The sequence below is a fragment of the Apis cerana genome, linkage group LG9 (assembly GCF_029169275.1).
Source record: "Apis cerana isolate GH-2021 linkage group LG9, AcerK_1.0, whole genome shotgun sequence".
Taxonomy (NCBI): Eukaryota; Metazoa; Arthropoda; class Insecta; order Hymenoptera; family Apidae; genus Apis; species Apis cerana.
This window is the reverse complement of record NC_083860.1, coordinates 5342658-5361476: the sequence shown is the minus strand read 5'-3', so window position 1 is coordinate 5361476 and position 18819 is coordinate 5342658. Positions and strand designations below refer to the sequence as shown.

Sequence of the window (18819 nt, the reverse complement as noted above, 5' to 3'; positions counted from 1 at the left end):
GACAAATCTGCTCTCCGGATTGTAACTCAAAAGCTATTTGCGTGCTTACGTATTCATATATTCGGTTTGTCCATTCGGTCGAAAATAAATTTTATTCGTTCATCTCAAGTTGAGACGAGCCGTTGTGAATTGTTGTTTATTCGCGTTGGGGATAAAATTGTCTCTTGATAACACGTATTATATATCGCGATACGTAATTTACCCCCGAATTCGTTTAGAGGTAACGGAGAACGAAGAAAAGTGGCAGGTTTTTAATTTTAGGATTAAAGTTTTAACGAACCCCCTACGATATCTCTATTAATTATTAATCAAGGATTAACGATCCATTTAAAGAGTTTAAGATATACAAGTTTTATGGGTTGGACTGGAAGGAAATGAGAAGAGGCCGTTCGTTAAGATTAATTATTAATTATTAAAGTATATACACTCTATAAAATACATTCTAAATCACTTCAACGTCTTATGGAAGTTTCGTGTTGATCGCTTAAATTGTTATAGCGGCTGTATTTATTTAAAAAAAAAAATTTTCCAACGTCAATAGAGAAGTGTTCCTTTGGATATTCTACAGATTTATTAAGATGAGCTCTGAAACTTGGTAAATTTTCTTCCTAACTTGAGTATCTGCTACTTGAAAAAAAGAGAAAAGAAAGAAAAAATTTCGAATCGAAAATTACCAGAAGTTGTCTGTTTATTTAACTTTGAAATTTTAGAATTTCTGATAGGATAAAATTTGCAAATTTTTTTTTCCAAAGATTAGATTATAATAATGAAATTGAAACGAATTTGTGGGTTTTAAAAATTTGTCTCGAATTGTTATCACTTAGAAAAATCTTTCCGCAATTTTAATTATTCAACGCGCGTTGCATCTACAACTTGTCACCATTTCCCCCTCGTTTCAAACGCTACCTTTTCCATAAATTCAAACAAAGGTCCTTTACCATGGTCACTCGAGCCTGCTCGTAAAACAGCCAGATACGAGCTTAGTAGATACTTAACATCTCCGGGATAAGATTTACCTTTCTCTTTGAAGATTTTCTTACTCTTATAGCTTGATTTATGTTGGAATTCATGTTCGTGTACGCGATCCTTTACGACATAAAAGTAATTAATGAGCCACGACGTTGTAATAGTTATACTTTGTTCCCGGACGATAAACCAGCAAATCATTCAAATTGATTAGTTTCTGGAATTTAAAATATCTCGATACTTTCGTCACTCGGGGACATATGCGCATCTAATTATTTTCACGATATTGCGTTAATTACACGCACAATCGATACCTCGTGTTTCAAAAAATTCGTACAAAATATATCATTTAAAGAGTGAAATCAATTGAAAGCACAACCCATGCAATATTATTCAAACCGATTGACTTTCCGTTTCCATTAATTTTCTGATATATTTCGATCGAACGTGGTGGAGGCGTTTTGCACGTGTCGTAAACATCGGTGTCAGTGCTCCGCTAAGGTGGCCTCCCGCGACGATGAGGCGGCGTTGAATAAAAATAAAATATACCTTTCCCCCCGAATCCCCGTATTTTTAATCAAAAGGCCGCGCAGCCAGACCGAACCGAGAAACGTTTACACTTTCCTCGATTCCATCGAAAGTGTAAACCCTCGCAAAATAACCTCGTGACGGAAATAACGCGTTCCCGATAAAAAAGCTCGTCGTTTACGTTATGTAATGATCCGCACGTGTCTGAACGCGTACACTTTCACACCCGTTTGATAAGGTGGATATACGTGAATATACGTGCACGCTTCCAATCGTGGATGATTTCTCTCGCGGCGCGGGAGAAAAAAAATTTTGTTTAATTAATCATCGAAAGGAAGAAATCCTGGACGGGATGAGCGGGGTATTTTAGATTTAGCGTCTTTCTTTCGACGCAATTTTTTTATCTCTTTATTATGTTAAATCCCTGTTTTATTTCGCGCGGGTTTTTCTTTTGTTTTATTAAGATTTATTCGGAAGAAGGATCGGAGATTCTCTTTTATATCTGTCGCTTAAATCTTTTTTGAAGCGGAATGGACAAGCGATTCGATTTTATGAGGATATAATTATTGTGGAATTTTTTTAATGAAATGATATTAATATCGAAGGAGTAAAGTAAAGTTTTTCGTACTTCTTATGATAAGGATTTTTGTTTGAACGTCGAGGACGGGCAAGGGTTACGGGATGAGAAAGTTTTTTGAGTCGACTTATTTTCTTTTCTCAATCGTTGAAAAACTAATTTACTTTCTCTTTATTTAATGATATATTTAATAGAACATGATGTTTAATGATAAAGTAAAAATTAGAAAAAGCAATCTAAGAAATATTAATATTCTCGTTTATTAACGTGAATTTTCAATTATAACGATTTAGTAAAATTATTGTTAGTATTTCTAATAAGCTTTAAGAAAAGTCTTTAAATTTAAAATATTACGGTTTTTTTATCTCTGACGTGAGAAATTAATATTGGCGCATTTTGGAGCGGAGCTTAAAGATATCATTGTACTCAAAACTCAGCTGGATGGAAAGCGACTTGTAAAAGGGATACGTGAAAACTTTCGTTGAATTTCGATCCACTTCTTTCACTCACTTCGCAATTATTCGTAATTCGATTCGAATCAAATTAGTTTAAACATTAATAGCAATGATACAACGTTTGATAGAAATAGGTTTTATAATTTAAAAGAAATTTATATTTCCAATAAAATTTGCGAAAGAAAATGAAGCATATTGCTTCATACATAAAAATACAATAAATAAATTATTATAAAGTGGTCTCGTAGATACACACATGAAGCACAGAAAGATTGCGGTTGCAGGAGCGTTTTCAAAACAAAAATCGTACAATTAGAGAAGTTCTTTGAACCCGACAACCCGGAATAATCCGAAGAATGCGAAGCTAATTAGAGAGAGGAATTAATTACTCGTGGAATGGACTCGTTGGCAAAATTGCAACCGAGGACACGCGCGTGTTTTCTTTGTTTAACTTAATTGCGGTCCAGGCGTCAATCACGATTTATCCGCTGAAATATTCACGATACCCCTTTGCTACATAATCCATCGCCATCGTTTCGATATTTCTTTGACGAAAATCCTTCCCATCCGTGATTTAATTCACGGTAAATTTGTTTCGAAGTGTTCGAGTGACGCGTTGCTAGATAAATTAAAATTCGATCCATTGAAAATTTTAAAATTGTTGTAAATTATGATGAAAAAGACAGGCATGTATAATTGAAATTTTATTTTTAAGAATCAAGAGAGGAGAATAATTCGCCCGAGCAACCAAGTTTGCACGATACTCGTACATTTATCCCTAGAAAAGAAGCTGCATTCTCTTGACATACTTATTCACAAGGCAGAATTTAAACAAAGTCTTATTGCCAGCTCTATATTATTCCACCAGTCCTTTTTTCTTCGTATGTTTTAATAAGAAAAGTTGAATTCTCCCCCAACGAATATTAACAATCTTGTAATTCCTAGACTTTTAATTTTATTCGTGCAATTCGATCGATAATTCCGTCGAATCTCTCATTTTTCTTAAATTTTAAATTTCCCTTTCAAAGTTCCCTTACTTCTTAACTTCACGAAAGAATAAAGGGAAAATAAGCAATAATGGAATAATGTATTCAATTCTATCCGAACGGTAAATTCTGTATTGATGAAAATTCTAATTTTCCTCAAGATAGATATAATTTCGATACAACGAAATCAATCTGTGCCAAATTCTCAAAAAATGTCTCGGTTTCTCTCTACTCTTTAGCCAAGACGTAAACTCCATCTGGCGGCTCCACTCGAGAAGCTCTCGAGCTTTCAAGTTCCCGCGAAAGCTTTCAGCCTGTGTTGCCATCTGGCTGAACCTCGACGAACCGACGTTATGTTTATAAATAATCTATTTTGCGGTTGGTCACCGCCTTCGTTTAACGTGCGATTATACAGATTCCAATCTATCATTCTAATCTCCGATTCAAAGTTTGTTATATAATTTATCTCTCTTTGAATTTGGAATTATTATTAGGAAGGCGAATATAAGAGAAAGAGAATTATTGGAAAGATTTTGTTGTTCAGCAACAAGCCTCGAATATATCGAATATTCAATTTATAATAAAATCCATTATTTAATTTCATGTAAAAAAATTTAAAAGTCTAAAAACATTGTAAAACAAATTGAAAATAATGATAATAATATATATATATATATATGTATTTTCTACGAGAGAAATGATCACAAATATATAGGATGTATAAATCGTGTATGTACACGAGTTCAACAAGAATTAGAAGAACGGTATATAACTTAGAAACAAGAAATAGAAATTTTGGTGTGCACGTTACTTAAAACAGGAAATTACCATATATCACGATACCATCTTGATTCGTATATCCTATTAGAACCACGTGCAAATACTTGCCGTAATACTCTATCTAATAGCGCAGAGCCTTACAATTTACACGTTCGCACGTGACAAATAAATTCAATATCAAACAGAGAAACGTAGAGATCCCGCGCTTTAACAGATCATCCGAGATGATCGAAAATAAACGATATTTCAACCTGATATCTCCGTGAACCCGTGAATCGTTATAAATAAACTGCTGATATTTATGTATCTGTGCAAAATTTAAGCGTTACAAAAAAAAAAAAATTTAAAAAAAGACAAAATATTCGATATACAATAAAATCACATATCTGATGTTTGAGGAGGAAGGCAAATATATTTTAACCTCCATTTCTTAGCCGTGCGTTTTGTAAAAGTTTTTCATTTTACATTACAAATTATTAACCCATTATGAATATGATTTCTTATCATTTTAATTACTTGCAATAACCATAGATAGGAAAAATTCTTTCCTCTGATTATATCTAGTGTATAAATATATCCAAAAATAGTAAAAAAATTCTTACTGTTTTTATTCATATATTCTGTTTCTATTTATATTCTAAATAGAGATTTGTCTTATTCTTCGAATATCATAACGCGTAATAAAAATATTTCGATATTTTTGTACGTAAATAGCGATTTGATGGAGAGACATTATCCTTCCTTCTTCTCCAGAGATATCTTCCTTCTCTTGTTCTTTCCCATCCTTACGTCTCCACACGGATCGTTAGATCAAATATAGAGGTCGGTACGATCATATTCCATCCTAGTTGCCAAAGAAATTTCGCACGACTTGCGAAGAGGATTTGAATCTGGCTGGCTCCAACTCGTAATTCCACTCGTTTTCTCAAAGATCATCGTTTCCGGAGTATCGTTGTGGCTTCGTGACAATGCCAGGTCTTTTAAAACCACGATTGAATTCAATGTCGTTTTACTTTCTTCGAGTTATGAGTTCGATCACTGAATATTCGAAGAGAACGAGCTGCAAGTTTTGCTTTCATCATTCACAGGCTGCAATTTAAACAGTTTTATTTTAATATTTCTTTGAACGAAAGTATTTAGATTTCGTGTAACATTTGCTAATTTAATTTTATATTCTCATTTTCTAAGGTTTTTTTTTTCAATTAAGATGCAGTAAGTATAAACTCCGCTACATCACTTCGATATTTAGAGTCGGAACGGATAATGCTTAAGTAAATATCAGAAAAAGAAATTAACAGAAATCGAATTGCATATCAAAAAAGAACATCGATGCGACAAAAGTCACGATAGGAGGATTCAAAAGATATATAAATAAAGTCACGAAGCGATTTTGTTCGAAAACGTATCGTTGTTTTCGTGTGGGTAGAGAAGAGGAGGAAGAAAAAAAAGAGTGTATAAACCGACGAGGCGACGAAAATAAAAATCACATTAAACCCGAGGAAAGGATAACTGAACTAACGCGAGAAGAAAGGTTCGAAAGAGGTAAGAAAATGGAAACGTACGAAAGCAGAGGATTCAGTGGAGCAGGAGAGGCATTGAGTCGGAAAATAGATGAAAGATGAAACAGAATTTTCTGAGGTAAAATCTAGACCAAAAAGGAAGAAATTGAAATAAGATTGTTGGCATTGTGGAAGAAATATAAATGGAAAGAAAATTTCGTATCGATTTTAGTTTTATTAAAAAAAAAAAAAGAAATTGGATAGGATATTATTTTTTAAAATTTTCTAATAAATTTCTAATAAATTTTTTAACGAAATTAATGAAATTTAAAATATAAGTAGAATTGATATAAAATTTCTCTGTGTTTATATTTCGTAAAAAATAACAATCATTAGTGTAAATTACATTTCTTTGAAAATATATCTAATAACTAATTCTATGAAATATTCCATTAAATTCGAATTTTATCTTAATTTTTCAGTTGAAACGATTCATTGTAAATTTGAAATTTCAATTAACTCACAAGATATAAGAATAAGGGATAAATTATCCCCTAAAATAGGGGATATAAAGTTAAACGAGCTCGTGATGTGAGATTTGTTATCGCGATGACATCGATGAATTAATATCTTATCAGTCAGTTTGTTAAACATTGAACAATAAAGAAAGAAGACATTCGTAATAATTTTACGTCTCTTAATTAAAACATGGTATTTTTCTTAAAATTATTTCAAATTTAAACAAACTTATTAAAGCGTTCTTTAAATTTTTCTTACAAATAAATAATCCAGAAGGTTGAATTATTCGAACATACGTGTAATTTAATGTTTTAATTAAATATAATTTTCAAGTGCTCAATGAACGTAAGTGCTTGTGTCAAAAGTCAAACATGAAAGTTATAGCAGTCAACGGTCGAGTTTCTAGCTAGAATTAAATTTAAATCACAGAATAAATTGAATTTTAATTTTTAAGCTCGAGGATTATCGAAAAAGATAAACACATTCGTGAGAATAAAGAAAAAAAAGAATCAAAATTACAAATAATATATTCGTATTCGAGATGTATGGAATTGATTTTAAGCTGAATTATCGACAATAAACGAAATAATTAAAATTTATCCGAGTAGCAATAATTTATTCAATGAACCATAATAGCAACTAAAAAATTCAATTAGCACAGTGTTATTTCATGAATGTGCAAATATATTACATGGTCGAAATTACACGTTAATAATTAATCGTTTTATCATGGTTACTACTAATCATTATGAAACGCATTTTAATTAGAACGTTGTTAATATTCATCGTACGCATGCAACATTGAAGATTTCTATAAATACGCGATATCGAAACACGAAGTATCGTCGTATCTATTTCTATTTCAATTTTCCATTATTTCTTCTTTCTTCCGGACGAAAGCTGAGTTCTAATTTTATTACAATCTTTCTTTCTTTTAGATCTCTATTTTCTTTCTTTTTTCTTTTTTTTTTTTTTTTAGAATCGATCAAAAATAACTGAGGTTAAATGATAATATCTTGGTACGATAATCGTAATATTTCTTGGCGGATGTTTAGAACGTTTTATTTAAGACGTTCGTGTAGAAATCGATAATATTTGTATTCTTATTTTTACATTCGCTATACATTGACGTATAATTACTACATTGTCTAGTTGCGAAAATTTATTATTTCTCTAGGAGAATTTTAAAAGATGGTTTAAAATAAGGAACAATAAAAATAATAAATCACGTTTGTAAAACACGCTTCAGACATATTTATAAGAGAAATTAACAAGTTGAATTTCTTTGTAGTTCTATTATTTATAATACGATTCGATATTTATAATACAATAAGACAAGACAAATTTTTCCCTTCAAAATTTGAATCTCTTTTTTTTTTCAAAAGATACCATATTTTAAAAACTTTTTGCTATTAAAAAAAAACACATATTAACAACGGCTTTTAATATCCTGCTTTTTCTCGTAATACTTGAAGACTGAACGCGATTATTCAATTATATATTATACCTATTACTTTGTAATCTCCGATTATCCCAATTTCATTATCAAAATACTTCAAAAAAACATAATATTCGATATTCCTAAAACGAAAAATACGAATATCCATTCGAATCAATAATAAAATCCATAAAATCTGAAATCCCAAAAACGACGTAACTTAAATAAATCTTCGTCCCCATAACTCCGCGTGATTCTTCGCCGACAGAATACACCTCTTTTTTCTATTTTCACGATGGCCGCGTATATAATCGGCGCACAAAATGGAATGTTTCGACGTGGATTTCTTACGAATTCATTCACGCTCTTTCTCCCTCGTCGACGAGCCAGCCCCACAGGAATCCGATTTACGAACGGATAACGCCGATATTTGATTTATCCTGGCTGGCCCGCCCGTTTGTTCTTCGATTCGCGTCACGCTCTCCCTCCTTGCGCCTCCTGTTTGTTTCGTTTTTCAAAGGGGTGGCCGGGGTTTTTTGTGCCATGCTCGCAATCAACGCCCTTTGTCTCCCTTAAAGCTCGAAAACTCGGCCCCGTGTCGAGGCCGATGAGAACCATCGCCGCAGTTCCCACTGATAAATTTCGATCGAAAATTCGTAGCTGGTCGTGTGTATGGATCGTGTACGGTATACAGAGAGGAGGGGGAGGGTGGAGATTGATTCGAGTTCGAGCGGGGGTTGATTGTGAGCGGAGGAAAAAATGCAGTAATTGGTCACGTTTAAAAAAGTAAAGTGGTGTGAGCGATGGCGATGAAGGTTTTTTTTTCTTTTTTCTTTTATTTTTATTTTTTTTTTTTTTTGAAAGGATCTCGCGCCGGTTCAATTTGCGCGGCATACAGGGTTTTCTGTTTTTGATAATTTTGGAAGGCGAGGAGGAATGTTGGTATTGTTCGCGTGAATGAAATTAAATCGTGTGAATAGTTGCAGAGGTATTTTAATCTGTCCATATTGGAGAAATTAATGTAACCTGTAACATACAATAATAACAGTTGAATTAATAATGATCAGATTGTAAGATTCAATTGAAACTTTTCAATTTTTTTCAATGAATTTATTAAAATACTATTTTTTCAATGTAAAGAAAAATTCGGAATAAACAAAATTTATTGTTTGTATGGCACACAAGTTGGTATTGAATTGTTCAGAAGAATGTAAGAGTTGCAAGGATATCTGTTCATATTGAAGAAATTAATGTAACCTGTAACATGCAATAATGACAATTGAATTAATAATGATCAGATTCAATTGTAAGATTCAATTGAAACTTTTCAATTTTTTTCAATGGATTTATTAAAATACTATTTTTCCAATGTAAAGAAAGATTCGAAATTTATTGTTTGTATGGCATACAAGTTGGTATTGAATTGTTCAGAAGGATGCAAGGATATCTGTTCATATTGAAGAAATTAATATAACCTATAACATACAATAATAACAGTTGAATTAATAATGATCAGATTGTAAGATTCAATTGAAACTTTTCAATTTTTTTCAATGGATTTATTAAAATATTATTTTTCCAATTTAAAGAAAGATTCGAAATTTATTGTTTGTATGGTATACAAATTGATATTGAATTGTTCAGAAGGATGCAATAGTTGCAAGGATATCTGTTCATATAGAAGAAATTAATGTAACTTATAATATACAATTGAATTAACAATGATCAGGATCTATACATTCAATAAATCCAATTGAAATTCTTCAATTTTATATTTAGACTTTTACTAACTTTCAATGGATTTATTAAAATACTATTTATATTTCCAATTTAAAGAAAGATTCAGAATAAATAAAACTTATTATTTGGCATATAAGGTTCTTGATTAATTTTGGAAGTTGGTATTGAATTGTTCAGAAGAATGCAATAGTTGCAAGGATATTTGGTCTGTCCATATTGGAGAAATTCTGATCAGACTATACAAATTCAATTTTGAAATTCTTCAAGTTCACAGAGTTGCGCCAACTTCCAATGGGTTTATTAAAATATACTATTTACATATTCTATAATTTGAAGAAAGATTCAGGATAAACTCATCACAGTTGAAATCACTCCTTCGCGCCCAAATCTCCATCCTTTTCATTTTCATTCGACAATTCCTTGACATTGCACATTCCACGGATCCATCCTCGAGGCTCGCGCTCGCAAGAAGGTGCGGCGTAGCCGTGGGCCACGGCTTCGTGGTGGCCATCGTCGTCCTAATTATACGTGTTTCTCCGTATTTCTGGAATTAGACTGAGGATGGGGCGTGCGGCGTGTGCGGTGTGTTCGCTCTCTCGCGGAGGCGTGTTTCTGAAGCTCAGTCGCGCGTGATCCACCTCGAATCGCGCATTCATCCACCACGAAGAACCCACTTACGCGAAACCGACTTCGTTTGCAGCGAATCGCCCCTCCTCCTGGATGGGGCGTCCACCCAGGTATCGATCCGTGCCCCGAGTACCGATCGATCGTCGATCGCCATTCTGATCCCGAGCAAAATCCTTCTCGAACCTCCTCCTCTTCTCGCCTATCAATTAATAATACCTCCCACCTCCCTCTCTTCTCTAATCCTTCACCCAATAATTTATTTCGAATAATAACCAAACGGTACCTATATCGACAAGTTAAAAGCGGGCTCGTGACAAGTGTCGTCGCGTTTTCAATCGATTCAAATCAATCGAGAGTGGATCGAAAGTGTTCAAACTCGAGTTGAAGGAGTTGAAAGAAACCGGGCGGTGTGAGATTCAGTGAAGGGATTATAATATTATTGTTACAATTGCTTCCTCCCCGTTACATACCAAGTGAAGCTTGAGTTGTGAAAGTCGTAGATCGAGATCTTAGATCGAGCATGGCGACCACTCAGGTATTCCAGGACTGGGACTCGCCCCACGAGACCATCAGCTCCATGACAAGGACGAGCACTCGTAAAACTACGACTAAGACCACGACCAGGAGGGAGGTAAGGAAATCTGAAGAAACGAGAGTGATACGGAGATATTATGTAATAAGTGGTAAATTCGTTTTATCGAAGGGGGGCGTTTGGTAAGAATATCGTATAATATTGGTGGAGAAAGGAGGTTGTGGTAATTGGGTTATGGAGTGGGTCAGCTGGGAATTTATTTAAGTCGCGGAATAAGTTTGGAGACTGGTAAGCCAACTGTTTACAGTTGTGTACGCGTATGTTTCTGGTCGACCAGGCTGTTACGAAGACAGAAAATGAAACTACGAGCTTTTGTGCGGTTTCGAAATTGGATCTTTTGGATAAGTTTGGAGAGGATTGTTTTTCTTTTCGCGGTGTAAACTTACTGTAATTACGTTAATATTATTCTAGATATTTTCAATAATATTCGATATTTCAATCGTTAAATTTTTGACGGAGTGATATTGGTTTGAGAGAAAACGTATTTTCCACTACCTAACATATTACTAGTTTGAATAATTGCTTTATCTGCCGGTAAAAATTGAAGAAAATATTATTACGCGTTGAATCAAGTCAATAAAACATAAATCGTAATTCCAGAAAATATCTCCTCCGGTTTTAACATGTATCAGAAAGAAACAAATTTTCTAAAAATAATTACATAAAAATAGCAAGCTTTTCATTCTTCCACCACGAAGTGCTTTTGCCTTCAATATCTTCGCGTCCAAATAGTTCCTATTTAAATCATCGAACCGAAAGCATCCACAATTCCATCACCACGTGGGCATTTATTATTAACGATACCCTCGAGACCTGCAAACATTCACAAATTTTCCGAATCGATGCTCCACCGCGTTCAATCTTAAAATTAGAACGCATCAAACGCGGCTAATATAATTCTCGGAAAATTCCAAATAACATCGCAACGACCCATCCCTTCCTCGACATTCCTCTTCTCGAGAATAGTAGTAGAAGTACTCGTACACCTTTTTAACGCGCGTTACGTAACCTTTTCATATTACTCGAGAAATCGTTCAAACCTTATAAAAATCGTTTGCCGTCAAAATGTCGACCATTGGAATCGAGGGGGTGATGGATCGACTTCCTTTTCTAGAGGAAGGAAATTCTACGTGGTATAAACTCTCGAGGTGTTCGAGGATCGCAGACGTTGATGTATCGCTCGTTTGACGATTCGGTGGACAGTAGTCGAGGCGTAAAATTGTCGTTGCGTGCGGAAATCAGATGGTTGGAGAGGATTAATTTTCTTTTTTTTTAACCTTCGAAGACGTATTATCTTCGAACGGAATGTTTTTACCGCTCGAAATCGAAAACTTGTGATTTAACTTGGGCCGAAGAACGGGAGGATATCTTTTTTTCTCTTGTTATCGTGGAAAATGTTATTGTTATGTCGTTTTTGAAGCAAATTTCCATGTTATTACAATTTTCTTTGAAATAAAATTCGTTCTCTGGTCGATTTTCAAGAGCAAAATCAACGTTAGGCTTCGATCATCGAATTTGAAGTCGGATTTAGAAAACAGTCTTGCTTTCTATATTTAACCCCGCGAGGACGAAGAATCGTCAAAACGTTCAATATAATATTATAAGATAAATATTCTCTCTAAAATCGATATCCGGGAAAGAATTTTAAATACGATACGCGAACGCCAAGTTTTTCGACATTTAATATCGTTCGATCGTCTATTTATTGAAAAAAAAAAGAAAGAATTTAATTTCCATCCCCACGAGAAGTTTTAATTAACGACATTTCATTTTTGCATCGGGAAACGTTTCATTAAAAAAGTATTTGCTGCACCGGTTCCGTTTATATTCCGTCCATAATTTTATACGTGTCTCTTTGTACAAAGGTTTGAAACAAAGTCGTTACGATTATTATAATAAAAAATGTGAAGGGGGAGGAAACGATTCAGCACAATTTGCTTTTAACTTAACCGAGTTTTTGGAGACGACGTTCTCCAAACCATTTATAGCAGGAGAGTTGCCAGGATCCAAGGCCGGACTAAAACCGGTGGTAAACACCTGTGAAAATCGTGAATCGCGATGAGTAATCTCGCTCTCTGTTTTCTTTCTCTTTCTCTGTTCTTTATCCATTCGCCGTGGTTTTGATGAAAAAGAGACGCGTCATGTAAATATATATCGATATCGAGATACTTAAAATTAATATTTGTGAAAGAATTTTATCATAATATTTGTTTTACGAGGAAGAAATTTTGAGATAATTTCAAAATCAGAAATCTCTTGTTATTTTATCCTGAATCGAATACGAATACTTTTTTTCAATGAACGAATCGAATATGCATATCGAGAATAATCGAGAATAAATATATCATTATATATAAAATCCAATGAATCATAGAAATATGAATTTTTAGCACGGATCATTTTCGCAAGAATTATTATTTATGGCTCATTTGGAAACATTGTGCGTACTAATTATATACCCACCCTACGAATCATCGAAGTTTTGTTTGTTTGTACATTTTCGTTGCCAGTTTCGAGGTCAGTTTTAAACAACATCGTAAATAAATTAATGCAGTTGGATGCATTAATGCAATAATTTAATCATAATGAAAGATCGGAATATATCAGGATTCGGAGCAGTGGAACGATGCCATTGTTGGTCAGACACGTGAAACGTACGATTTTTAGAATGTCGCTGCTTTCGAGATCGGGAAGAATGTCATCTACGATATTTGGCATTAATACAATATTACGATCATTAATAATTACACGAAAATCTAGAGAAATATTTTTCATCGATATCAGATTTTCACTTTTTCATAACGCTAGCAAGGAATAATGAATTACGTTAAGATAAATATGAAAATTTTAACATATTAATTTAGAATCGTTTATTACAAATACTGACAGTTATTTCGCATCATTTCAATTTGTAGAAAGAATTTTTAATTAATATTTACCCCAATTTATCGAGTACATATGTTTAATTCTTAATTTCAAGAATGACTTTGTCTTTTTCTCAATCTGTGTATATAAATAATAAATAATAAAACGAATAAAATTTACACAAATAATTATTAAGGAACAAGTTGACAAATTTTACGCTCTCTGATGATGTTCAAAGAAAGATGCATGCGTCTCTCTTCATTTCATTTTTAGCCACTGGACAGATAAATCTATCGTTCGCATAAATTTAAGTTCAGAAATAGAGAAAGAGAGAGAAAAAAAAGAGGAAACGAGAATGAATAATTCTTTTGGAAAATAGCTGTTAGAGCAACGTTCTTAGGCCGAGCAACCTTGATGATTCATATTACGCGCTTTTTATATCCTTCGTATCGTTCTAATAATTCGTAATAAAAAAAGAATTGTTCGATACAGATAGTTGAATCCAAGAAGAAGAATGTCGTTAGATCGATAACGAGTTCACGTGGTCTTTTCTATTCCGGTTTTCACTTTTGCCTTCACATCTCGTGTTTTTCTTGGACTGGTCTTAGACTGGTTTTATGGATGTTTGCTATAACTGTGTCGATGAGATAAGTGATCCTCTTCTGTTTATCCTATATTATATGTTTGCACCATTATTATGTATAGCTGTTATTCCAGATTAATTGTACCACCATTTGAAATCTTCCAATTCTGTTACAATTTATTAGCCATTATCATTACACAAGAAGATATACAAGAACGCCAGTATTTGTAACAAATACTTTATCTTATTTCTGATATCTAATGTTGTCCCTTCGTTTTATTTTTTTTATATTTAATTTCCTATTTTAATTTTATATTACGTGCTAGAATATATTGGTATTAGGATGAACAGAGAATTTAATTTTCCGTAAATACAAATGTGCCATCATGTAATCGTCATATATCATTTTAATATTCAATTTTACCGATACATCTTGGTTGATATTTCCTGAGTTTATTTTTTAACATTAATAATAATTTTCATCTACGGAGAAGGAAACACGGAGTACCTTTTTATCTTTTATTTTTATTTTTTCGTTATATCATCGACATTTGATAGAGAGAGAAAGAGCGTGCGACTATTATTATTCTGACGAATATGAATCGTCGGTAAATTATTAAATTTGAAACACGTTGCAATAGCACGGAATGCAGAATTAAGTTTGAATCGCAGTTTCTTGCGCAAAAACGAATTAAAGTCGTACACTGTTGTTTGATCACGGCAATGTGCCATTCTAGCCTTATCCTTAATCTTGTGACGCAAGATGGAATCTTTGCAAGAAATCTTAGACACAGATTTATTTATCATTGCGCACCCGTTCCTGCACGACATCATTCCTGCCAAATCCACTTTTTTCTTTATTAATTTCAATTAATTTTCGAACGAAATCGATAACATTTACCAAATTTTGTTAAACTTATGAGAGTTATACGAAATTGTTATAACTTTATATCCTCGTTTATAATATGATATTTACGTATCACGAGATATGAACTCGCGATGAAATTTAATTTTGGTTCACGAAGCCGAGAAATGATAAATACGCGCTTTGCAGAGAGCTTTTTTTATCCGCCAAAGAATATTAACTCCTTTGCGGATGATATCGAAGGAAATCAGGATTCGTGTAAATATTCGTATTAAATCCAGATATTAATTTACGTGTTCTTAGAGATATTGCACAGCAGAAAGTAATTTACTTCTGAAATAAAACCAAAATTTGTTATATATATATATATCATTAAATAATAATCAACGAAAACAATAACGAGAATAAAATTCAAATCAAATTCCAATCTAACACGAATAATAATTAATTTCAAGTGATATATATATATATATTGATCGCAAAGTTACTCTCACAAACAGACGATCAAATCCCATCATTGCCCCAATATTAATAATAACTCGATCCACTTCAAGAATATTCCTATTATTAATAGGGTAGGTGGTTCGTGCGTTCCATTGCACGTACGCAACGAAAGCCTTAAAGCCGCGTTCGCATCGCGCAATTTTTCGCGCCGATCAAAAATAGAGACGAAATAGACCACTTTTGGATCATCGATCACAAATTCTCAACTTCAACTCCATCATCTATCATCGTATCTATATATACATATATACTACGAGCCTAAGGTCGTTCAACTCGACGTTCGTTCAACCAAAAGTCTCTCTATATAAACGCGCATTATAAGCAAACAACATAATGCCATTGTTACGCTACATCTCCTCTCTCTCTCTCTCTCTGCGAAGACAGATACGCGGTGTTAAGAAGCTGCCACGATCGCTTTGGGAAAGGGAATGCAGCAGGCCTTTAACGTCGTGGGTCGTTACCACTACAAACGTCGGCTTGCTCTCGAGTGGACGAAAAGACGCGCGGCCGAGGCCTCTGGAAATAGAAGAGTGACACAAGAGTGAAGGCCTGCGAATGCACCGTAAAGTTGCTTATTTTAAATAGGAGCAAACGCGATGCACACGGCGAAGGCTCCGCCGATGGAAATAGCGGAGGACGTACGACGAATTACGCGTTCACACATGTTGGTGGCAAACGTGGATCGAGGGGGAGAGGAGGGCTTCCATTACCTTCCGCAATTCTTGCGAAATCCTTTGGTGGTTTTTAGGAGAGAAAGGAAATTATGATTTTCCCTTTGCTCGATATTTGAATGAAATACGTGAAAAGTAAATGTTTTCTCCCTTTGTGAATTCGGCATTTTTGCTGGATTTCTTTTTCGTTCGATATTTGAGTGGGAATAATTTTTTTTTCTCTCTGAGAAAGAGGTTACGATATATTTGTTTTTCGATTGGTCGAATAGGAACGATTTTCTTTTTCTCTTTAATTAACGAAAGTACGGAAATAAGATGAAATGTGGAAGATAGTGATATCGATTGTTATGGAATTAATTAATGAATATTAAATGGTTCTGAAGATTCGATATTTCTTTGTACATTCTAAAAGGATGATTCAGATTGCTTCTAAAAAACAAACGATAGAGACAGATTCCTTTTTTTTAAACTATCCGTCTTGTGTGAAAAATTAATTGTAATTAATTGTACAAATCATATCGATCGAGGCAGAAATTTAATAAATAAAAATTAAAAAAAAAGAAGAAGAAGAAACTTGTATTCGTGGTGTTGTACGTTCATATTTTAAATAGTTTTCTAGTTTTTTTCGAAAAAAAAATAATAACTGGCCTAATTGTGTTTGGTCAAGAGTTGAGAAAATAAATTTCTGGATCGTTAACCACGGATCATAAATTCAGGCCGCGACAGTAGAACGATGCCGCTTGTGGTCAGACGTAGAAGCGACTTTTAGAGCATGACGGATACCTTGAATGGCCTCGAATAACCTTGCACCACGGGTCGTTGTACTTGATATTTGATCTCGCCATCATTAAACCGTGGATGGAAAATTGATATCGTGGAAACCGAGTAACAAAATAGCTTTAACATCTTTAATATATTCAATGGCCCATTTTAATGGAATAACCGTTCGTTAATAATCTAATCCAGACATTAAAACGACACTTTCCCTCAAGTTTCTTTTTAATTACTCGATATCGTGGAGGCAAGTTAGACAGAAAAAAAACTGCTCCGCTTGCTTAATAAGATTTCTAAAATTATTCGAGATTCCTTTAAAAAGAGTATCTAGAATGACGCGTAGAAACATTGAACAAATGGCACCAGTGTCTGGATCATTTTTAACCCGTGTCAAATAAATTATGTACGTTCAAAAAAAAAAAAAAATAAGCCTCTTCTAAGATAGACGCAATAATAACAGTAATGCTTCAACACAAAATTTTGGGAGCAGTATTACAAAAAAATTCTGCTCGAGAATATCGATTTCTCGATCCAAATAATTTTATTCCATTCTTAATAAAATTTACACGAATAACCGATTATAACATTCTCCCCGTTTACGAATTCATTTCCTTTTACCATCGACAGATTCCTTTTCTCACGGATTGCCGCGATTCCTTTCGCTCAGATCCCATCCTTCAGATCGTTCTTTCCTTCCGTCTCGAGAATTCTAGGAGGGCAGAAGTTTCATCCCACGAATCCGCGTCCGTTTGTCATCGTCGAGCGGGAAACGATGCATCATAACGCGGCTTAATTATCACAGCGGATCTCCTTTGGAACCGCTGCTAAATGACGCGTTTTCTTTTACTCGAACGCGCATCAGAACGTGCAAAATTTTTCATTTTAATTGCGGTATGAGAGATTAAAGTTGCTCGAAGCAATACTTATAACAAATTTATCGCACAAAGTATCGAATAATGGAATTATTTCGTAAACAGGATTTGTTATAAGCAAAGTTTATTTTAACTGATCGATGTTTCAATTTCGTGTCGCGCTTTTTCCTCGGAATAGATAAGATGGAGATGCCGCGAAAGTGATTGATGGCTGGCTCGAGCTTCGCTTCGATGGGAACTCTTGGATGGGGAATTCTTCGTAAGTTCGGGGATAAAGTTGGGGGGCTTGAAATATACTCGTGATTCGAGAATGGAATAGAGATCCAGAATAATATTTAGGCGAGATTTAATGGACGGATATGTACCCAAGATTTTAGGATAACAAATTCCTCATCTTTATTAAAAAAAGAGGAAGACTTCTTTCATCCTCGAAAATTCGAGCGCTTTCTCGGCGATTTCTTTCAGATCTCCAAACGAAGAAGAAGACGCACGTTTATTATTATAGTTACGTCAGACATGGCGGTGGACGACGAGCTTTCGACGAAATGGACGGGCATGCGTGGCTGAACGAGATAAATGGCCGTCCACGCGCGCTAACATTCACCTTTCGCGATGGAATCCTGACGAATACGCGCTTGTATTATTCGATGTGGACGACGTCCCGCCGCTATTACGGGACAGTGAAATAGCTGGGGCTATTTCGTGCCCCGTTTAATGAAGAGCGGATGCTTTGAACGCGTTAGCGCCACGCGATCGTTCGTGCGGTTGATTTTAGAATTGCAGAAAGAAGGATCGAAGGGGAGAATTCGTCTCTTTAATTACACAAAGAAGAGAGTTTTTCATTCTTCTTGAAACTTGGTACGTGAGATTTTGAATTGTTTAGGGATAATGTTTTCGAATTCGTGGTTATTTTTAGACGAGTAAAATCGAGTGTTACGAAATAACGAGTCGTGATTCGGGAAGCGTTATGATAGAAAA

The 18819-nt window shown here is 34.2% G+C and overlaps 1 protein-coding gene across 18 annotated transcripts in view; it reads left to right on the top strand.

The window, feature by feature from the left end:
• The window catches only part of LOC108002673 (tropomodulin), a 219951-nt gene that overhangs the window by 15840 nt on the left and 185292 nt on the right, over positions 1 to 18819 (top strand). For 3 of the 18 annotated variants that reach the window (XM_062079115.1, XM_028669882.2, XM_062079116.1), the window contains exon 1: positions 9291 to 10746. The exons of the other annotated variants lie outside the window; for them this stretch is intronic. In XM_062079115.1, the coding sequence (XP_061935099.1) occupies positions 10636 to 10746 (111 nt within the window). In that variant the 5' untranslated portion in view covers positions 9291 to 10635. Of the gene's footprint in view, positions 1 to 9290; positions 10747 to 18819 lie in introns of those variants that run through there. 18 annotated transcript variants of the gene reach the window in all.